The 8,847-nt window shown below is 32.6% G+C and overlaps 1 protein-coding gene across 1 annotated transcript; it reads right to left on the reverse strand.

Moving 5' to 3' along the window:
* Positions 1–5,856: 5,856 nt before the first annotated feature.
* On the reverse strand, positions 5,857–8,543 carry LOC130796768 (uncharacterized). The gene is made up of 4 exons (XM_057659150.1): positions 7,595–8,543; positions 7,160–7,470; positions 6,546–6,615; positions 5,857–6,458 (listed from the first exon to the last, which is right to left on the reverse strand). Exons 1-4 carry the CDS (start codon positions 8,131–8,133, stop codon positions 6,395–6,397), a joined length of 984 nt encoding a protein of 327 aa, XP_057515133.1. The 5' UTR covers positions 8,134–8,543; the 3' UTR covers positions 5,857–6,394.
* Positions 8,544–8,847: the final 304 nt, after the last annotated feature.

An 8,847-nucleotide genomic window follows, 5' to 3' on the forward strand; every position in this document is an offset into this window, starting at 1 on the left:
GTTAAGTTGCCATTACTAGCAACACCTAACTGAGGCAGCAAAAGAGAACAAGGAGTCGCCTCATGAAAGTTGTGTCGTTTAATATAATAAGCATCATAATAAAATATTAAAACACGTTGCAACTTAAATTAATAAGTGCTTATATATTTAAAAACTATGTACCTGTACCACTGGCTCGGAAGTTGCTCCGGATTTTGAGCAACGGAGTTCATGGTCTCTGGTGTGGGATTTTGCTTATATTTAATTTCGTTGTAATTTAAATTTCTATAATTTCAATCTTCAAACCTCTTTAGAATAGTTTCCACGGTCACACTGATGTGGCCACTTGTAACAGGCATCGAATGCACTGTTTGGCCCTCTTTGGTTGGCTGTGCTACACCATATGCATCCTCAGTTAAGTTGCCATCACTAGCAACACCTAACTGAGGCAGCAAAAGAGAACAAGGAGTCGCCTCCTGAAAGTTGTGTCGTTTAATATAATAAGCATCATAATAAAATATTAAAACACGTTGCAACTTAAATTAATAAGTGCTTATATATTTAAAAACTATGTACCTGTACCACTGGCTCGGGAGTTGCTCCGGATTTTGAGCAACGGAGTTCATGGTCTCTGGTGTGGGATTTTGCCCTTCAGGGGTAGTAATGGGCTGGGGTGCTACAGGGTAATGGGCACGGGTGTTGGCTCGACCGAAGCGTTAGGATCCCCATGTTGACTTTGCTGATCCTCGACAATCAGGTTTGCCAAGTCAACAGTGGGTGCTCCCATCTTCTGCAACACGAGTGCCACTTTGGCGAGAACGTCCTTCGTAATTTCTGCTCGGAGGGTTGCTACTTCATCAGGTGACATCGTTCGGGATTGAGTAGCAATACACTCTTTGTCGAATGCCTTCTTTAACCCCACGCGGACGCCACCTTTTCCGACTACCCGCCCTCTATGGTCTTTCCCTAAGACCATATGCAATGCATCAACATTGCCTCTTGGGGTGAACTCCCCCGTAACTTCTTTTTCCTTCCAACCCATCTGTTCAAATAAAAAGTTACATATAAAACAATTAGTATAAGCAAATCAAAGCTGAAAAATACAAAACAAATCAAGAATATACTTAATAATTTCATAACTCACCACTGCATCAGCAACCTTCTTCGTTCCCGGATCAATAATGGTAAATTTATCACTTGCATCTCGGGAAAGATGCCCGCAATACCAATCTCACACCCGATCTCCAGTAGGAGTATTCACGGATGCGGAGGTAGTCGTAGATGAGGGTGAGGCTAGACTTTGATTGGGGTATAAACTCGCATCCACCCACTCTTTTCGAACCTCATCGTACGTTTTTGGGCCCAAGCGATGGTAAAACTTCCTTTTGCTTGTTGATTCAAAAACTTTACCACGCTTTTCCTAATTAATCAATAGAAATCAAATGTCATATATTAGTTTAATGATTGAATCAAAAGAAGTAAATTCAAATCAAAAGAAGTAAATTCAAATCAAAAGCTATAATATAATATCGAATACTTACAACTTCAATGGGAGTTGTTCTTTTGGCAAAAAAAGCCTCGCATTCCTTCTTTGATATGTGACTCCATATTTCGTAGGGAATCTTCGAAGGTGCTTGCTCTTCACCTTCGTTTTCCGTTTTGACATTTTTGGTTGTACGGGCACGCTTCTTCGTGATCCAGCCGGTTACTAGCTTGGATTTGAAATCTCTGAATCTTTCAGCAATAGCTAAAGAAACACATTCTTCGTAGTAAATGAATAAAAAAATTATATTTATTATTGTCAATTAAATTAATTTTAAAATGAAACTAAATGAATAAAAATAGTAAAATTGCTTACCACAATATCATTCCATAGAGAGTTCTTCAAACCCTATGGAACCTCGTTCCATGCCGCAGGGTTGACCCAATGCATTGTATTCCAAATGCATGGGTTCTGTGACTTTGAGGTTTTTCGTAGAACCTCACCCTTTTCTTTTCTTAGTGGTAGTGGGAGCATCCGTTGGTGGGGCGTCTTCAGTGTCATAATCATTGTTAAGTGGTAGAGTGTCTTTAGCCATACGCTCGTATCTAACAATTTGGTACTCTTCAATGTCATAACTATGATGCTCATTATCCGAGGTCTCTATCTCGGGGAGAATTTCGTCTCTATAAAGATGCATTGTATATCAGTACCTGAAAGAGTATGAATAGAAATATATTAGAACATAGGAACGTAAATTCAATTCTAACAAAATAGTGTTGTGTGCGAAAGTGCCAAAAAAAGCATAAAAAAAAACCTTAAAATCGCAACTTACCAAGTAATATTAAGAATATGACTATGATTTACAATTCTAACCACTTCAACACAATAATATATACCAAATAGTGTTGTGTGCAAAGTTTCATGCAAAACAAACCAAGTTTGAGCTACTTTATGCGCGAAAGTGCCAAAAAAACTTTAAAAAGCTTAAAATTCCTACCTTGTAAATCACTTAATTCAAATGTATTCCTTTCGTGTGATCTACACACATATAACCAACATCTACATCATCTTGATCCACTGATTTTGGATTGATAAAGGGCGGGGAGTCTTCAAAACCTTCATATTCTTCCTCATCCTCAACATCACCTATACCAAGGATAATTCTTTTCTCTTTGTAAACTCCCTCCTCACCATGCCAAACCCAAACATGATATTGAGACCTAAACCCACGTCGAAGTATGTGCTCCCTAAGGATATTAACACTATCTACCTTTGATACATTGCCACAAGTGACACATGGGCAATAAAAACCAACTCCCTCTGTCCTAACTTGATGTTCAACTGCAATGCTACAAAATTCTAATACGCCATCAAAAATTCTGACGATTCAATGCTTCCATACATCCTAGAACGATCTTTTGTCATCCTAATTAGTGTGATTAATTAATTCAAAAAAAATTAATACACATAGATACTTATTTAAATAATAATGTATATTCTAATTTAATCGTATATTCTAATTCTAAAAATTAAAAACATATGTACAACAACAAACCACATTTTTAACAAAATACACATAAATCAAAATAGCTAACAAATTAATAACATAACTTTGAAAAATATCAAACTCATTATACAAAATATAAATAATAATAATGTCAAACTCTCAAAACCCTGAAAATATGAAAAACAATAAAAATTAGCATCACTAGAAATTACCTTGTGTATGTAGATAAAGAACAATCACAATGTCACCTACAATGAAATAAGAAAAACAAAATTACTACACATAACCATTTTTTCCAAACATAAGTAAACATAAACATAAAAAAACATCGTTAATTCGTGAAAGTTACCTTAAAGAGAGAAGATTCGTGGGTATATGAAGAAAAATTCGTGGGTTTTGAAAGCTTAAATAAGAAATTCGTGGGTTTATGAAGAACAGAGTATATGAGGAAGCAAATTCGTGGCCTTCAAATGTCGTGCTTAATTATGTCGTGAGTTTATGAACAAATGAAGTAAGCTTATGTCGTGGGTTTATGAGGAAGAAAAAGCAGGAAGAAGCAAATGTAGTAACAGTAGAGTTTAAGCAAAATGACGAAGAGCACGAAGAACACAAAACAACTTGAAGAGATTGAAGACAAGAAGCACGAAGAAGAAGCATGAAGAATAGACTGAACAGCAAATGTCGTGGGTTTTTGAAGAAATTTTTGAAGAACTTGAAGAAATTGAAGAACTTGAAGAACAACAAATGTCGTGGGTTTAAGGAGAATACAATAGTATATAAGGGTTTTGAGTAAAATGAACGTTGAAACGCGGGTTTTAAATTTTTAGTAGTAAAATGCTATAGTTTATTTGCTGCGCGCTGCGAAAAACTGCAGCATTTGTGACCATATATGCTCCTGGCAAAGAAAAACCGCAGCATTTGTTTGATTATATGCTGTGGGCTACAGAAAACTAGAGCATTTGTAGTATATTTTTTTTTCCTTTTTTTTCTATTTATTGATGCGTCTAATGAAAACTGTAGCAAATGACAAGCAGCAGATACGTTTTTTTCCACTAGTATTCTTTGGTCTACCCATGGAGTCCCAAGAACAAGCACTAAACCCTTCTTCCTTAAACCTTTTTCATCAATGGTATCTTCACCATTTCTTCCTTTTCACCATTTCTTAACTATATATAAATTTAATTAAATATTTACTTTGCATTTAAGAATTTAAACCCAAAAACTATAAACCCAAAAACTATAAATTATAAGCAAACAATCTATAAATTCACAAACCCCATTAAAATCTTAAGTGCAGCTTTTGGTCAGAATTATTGGAAAATTCTTTGAATTTTTGTTAGTTGATTGAAAAATTCATTTCAATTTAATTTATGATTAAAATCCCACAAAGAAGGAAGAAAATAGAAGGATGAAAATGTTCTTAATTTCACCTAGGCTAGTTTGTTTCTCCTTCATTTTTCTTAAAAACAGCATGCAACAAAGTTGAAGAATTTATTTTTCTCACTCAAGAGTGACCAAAATGGCAGAAGTTAAACACAGAGGAGAGAGAAAATGAAAGACAAGATGGTTTAATTGAAGAAGGAAGTTAGTTTAGCCGGTTAAAGGTGATTTGAACCTTTAAAAGCAGATGCAACCTAAAGTTTGAGCCTTTAAAAAATAAATGCAAGTTTAAACCTTTAAAAGCAAATAAGCTAAAGTTCGTACATTTAAAATCAAATTTTCCTAATATATTTTGTCTATATTTATATTATGTTGGATAATAATAATATTTATTATTGAATGTAAATCAATCACCTTTAATCAAGTATATTATCTTATTAATCTATTTTTTGCACATTATCTGCTTTTATTTATGTCTGAAATCAATAAAAAAATTAACAAATTTAGAACTAATTAGTTGTAATATTGGCAAAAATAACACTATTTATTTATCACTCATAATTTGTGATTAGTTTTTAATGTGGGTTAAATATTATCAAGTGAGATCTTGTTTGATTCGTCTCATTGCAAAAATTATTAATATCAAATTTTTATAATTTTTTATTATATATAATTAAAGATATTAAAGATTAAATTAGTAATTTAGACTGCGTAAAAAAGCAAACATTACAAGTAAATTAAAACAGAGAAAGTATATTTTTGATTTAAAGATTTGAGAAACTACCTTGTAAGTTAGGAAATATACAATCAGCATTTTAGATTTTGCAATTTATTCTATTAGAGACATAATTCAAGTATGAAAATTCTTAGGATTCGGATACCCAACAAGTCCTATGACGGCGCATTTGATAACCGGTATTAAATGGTGGGAATGGTAATGGAACATTAGTGTAATTTTGGTAAGAATATCTCTTGATAAATTTAATGATCATACTTATTCTCCTTCAACGAGCTCATTTTTTTCACAAAATTCATTCTAATGCATTACCACTTGAACATGTGGTGTAGTATTACTTGGTAATGTAAAATTGTGAACAAAAAGACGTTTTTATGATCAAAATTTCATTACCATGGTAATGATATGTATATATCATGAAAATTTACACTACAAATCATTTTCATTACCACTAATTAGTACTATTGACCAAACAGGTCGTGAGAGTATGCCTTGATTCCATATTGTGTACAATTGATCTAAAACTTCTTTTTGCGATTTTATATTAACATGAATAATTTGCGAATTACAGTCTTAAAGTTTAGTCCTTTTGCGAATTACAACCTCAATATTTATTTTTTGTGAATTACAGCCACTAAAGTATCAAAGTTTACAAGTTCAAGCCAAAAATACAAAATTTCGATCACTTAATCTGAAATTTTGACCACCAAAATGGTTGAAAATTTGTGTTTTGGCCTGAATTTGTAAACTTTGATATTTTACTGGTTGTAAAATTCGCAAAAAATAAACATTGAGACTGTAGTTGGCGAAACCGCTAAACTTTAAACATTAACAGCATGTTACAGGTAGAGGACAATGAAGTTGGGACTTAGAGGAGAAATGATGATGCTAATTCTTGACCAAATCTTGTGTACAAATGGGCTCCATGTACGCTGTGTGTAAAAGCAAATTACTGGTAATCTGCTTTATAAATACTTCATGTTATTTGGAAGATACTCAATTCAATTTTGTTAACGATGAAAACGAAAGCCTCAAAGAGATTCAACAATGAAAAACAAATGAAAAATATAATGTAAAAATATTAGTAATGAAAGAGTGAGGGGAAAATAGGGAAAATCTATGCTTGAGAAAAAAAGAAACAACATTACCTTAATCTTGATTGCAAGATCCTTAACATAGTCTTGGTTTATCAAGTGGCAAGAAACATATTATCAAGGAAAACAATTTACAATTTAATATATCATGTTCACATGACACAAATATATTACTTAGTACAAAAAATATTAACTCCCAAGCTGCAACATTAATATCAAGTGGCTCGAAACTTAGGCTGAACCATAATCACGCCTGGTCTGCCTTCATTGAATTGATACCTGCAATATCAAGTTTACACTTTTTAAAAATGAATGCAAAAACACATGAGGTTGATATACAAATACAATAGCCACAAAATGCCTCACTCTTTATCAGTAAGGAAGGTTCGCACTGCAGTTGGAAGCTTAGCCACTCCACGGCTATGTTTCCCTACGCCTGTTAGTGAAAAAGATTAACTATTAGTCTAGTATTCTTCACTTCTAAACACTTACGATTTCAAGAGGAATAAAATCTTAATAATTTCAAAATTAAAAAACAAGTTGATGTTTTATTGTGCCTAGGCAATCCAAATAAGGAAGATAATAAGTAATCCACATTCAAACTCAAAAGAGTTTCACTACTAAAATGAATTGGCCGTATTAGTTAGAGTTACTCTTCAAGTTTCTTAAGTAGCATATCATCTTCTCTTTAATCGATGTGGAACAACTTGGTAATGACGGAAACTTTTACAGAAGGGCGGTCTCATTTGATATATGGTAAACTAATCAACATTTAATGTAAACTTCAGTCACACACTCATTTTTTATCAAACTAAAAATTATACTTCTTATATATTATTAGTTCATTTAGCAATGAACTTTTGAGATGAAGGCTTGATTAAGGGAAGTAAGAATACATTAGAAATGAAGAACACTAACTCATATAATTAATTAACTAAGCAAAATGAAGAAATTCAGAATTGAAGGCTACTGCTATATACCTGTAATAACTTGCAACAAGAGTGGTTTTCCTTTGTTTGATGAAGAACACAAGGTTTTGGACTTGGTCTCAATTGTATTAAGACGTTTATTTACTGCATCAACAGCTTCAGATGAATGAAGACCATGCAAGTCAATCTTCATTATCCCATTTTTCTTGTTTGTTGTTTCAAAAATCTCGTCGGCAGCCTTTTTATTGAGTATATGAGCCTTTTTCGATGCCATCTTAGCTTGTTTAGATAACCGTTTTTCAGAAGTGTGATCACCCTTTGCGTAAGCATCTTTTTGCTCCTGGGAAAGACGTCTTGCTATGCTGTTCAGACAAGTTCAAAATATAAATCAATATTCAAACAGATTAAGATTAAATATACAAGTCATTCACGGAATATTGTAACCTAGCTAGGCTAAAATGAATTTAAATGAGCAAAACCACAAACCCAATCATCTTAAATGCTGGTTTTCGACATCTCACATACAAATCATCTTCTTCTCGCAAAATTTTCTCTTTTTCCTTACAAGGCTTTACAGGTTCACATGTTAAGTCGTGCAGCTTATCAGCGATTTTCATAAAATCCGTATCAGATAATTGTGCAGATTGTAAAATAATTGCACCAAACTCATTTTCAGAATAAATATCATCATCCCGTTTAAAAATTTCATTTAGTTTTTCAAAAATCTCTTCAAATATGTTTCCTTGCGAATGGAATTTCTCATTAAAATTTCCAACACCCAGATCAGATTCACCAAATTCAAATAGCTTGTCATCATGATCACCCCACTGATAAGAATCAATAAATTCAATAAATTCATCGATTTCAAATTCCTTGTTATCATCCACCCAGCAGCACTGTTCATTAATCCCTTCAAACAGTGGATCATGAGCCTCATTCTGGTGACTTTCAAAATAACCAAGTTCGGATAAATCAGTATTAAAAATCCAATCATATTGCTGATCGAGCCAGTTTGATGAGTTCATGATACTTGTACAGTTCAACTGTGAACACTGCTTTTTAGCCTTTGCTTCGATCAAATTTAGACTGATTAGAGATATTTGCTTGATGTTGTTCTTGCTTGCAATCAACTCACTTCAAGAACAAGTTTATCTTCTAATGCAATAAACCAAAATTGAACCAAAATTAGAGTATCAAGTAGTATCTAGAAAGGTTAAGTATTGGGATTAAGCAGTATGAAGATCATAGGATGCTCTCATTTGAACTAACTGGGAATATTTTTACCCAGAAATAATGATTACTAAAGCTACTTGCCCAATTAAAAAACCCAATTGGAAGTTTCCTTTTGCAGTTAATTAATATCAACATCAAATTATCAAATTTAATTTTTCCAGTGACCAATCAAAGAGAACCAATTGGGCAAACAGCATAAGAGGACGAAGATGTGAGTACTTTAAATTAACTACAATAAAAAAACGACCAAAAATAGTTAACTCAAGAGTCAAGAGCATAATTATACATCCAACTAATCAACACTAAAATATCTGTTCTGAGATTCCGGATACATAATCATAATCATAATACTACTATTCATATATTAAGCTTATTTTATACTTTTTATTTTTTAATATTTTTTCCGTTTAAAATATCTATTTTAAAGAGAGAAATTTAATTAAGAGTTTTAAAACATATATAAATGATAAAATATATTTATATGTGATTTCATTAGATTCGTCTTA

Source organism: Amaranthus tricolor, chromosome 12, assembly GCF_026212465.1.
Source record: "Amaranthus tricolor cultivar Red isolate AtriRed21 chromosome 12, ASM2621246v1, whole genome shotgun sequence".
Taxonomy (NCBI): domain Eukaryota; kingdom Viridiplantae; phylum Streptophyta; class Magnoliopsida; order Caryophyllales; family Amaranthaceae; genus Amaranthus; species Amaranthus tricolor.

Excerpts from the sequence above, each read along its gene's own strand:
- LOC130796768 (XM_057659150.1), bottom strand. The coding sequence starts at position 8,133 with ATGAACTCATCAAACTGGCTCGATCAGCAATATGATTGGATTTTTAAT. Across the intron at positions 7,471-7,594 it reads CCAGCATTTAAGATGATTGG|CATAGCAAGACGTCTTTCCC; the intron begins GTTTGTGGTTTT and ends TTGTCTGAACAG. Across the intron at positions 6,616-7,159 it reads CTTGTTGCAAGTTATTACAG|GCGTAGGGAAACATAGCCGT; the intron begins GTATATAGCAGT and ends TTTCACTAACAG.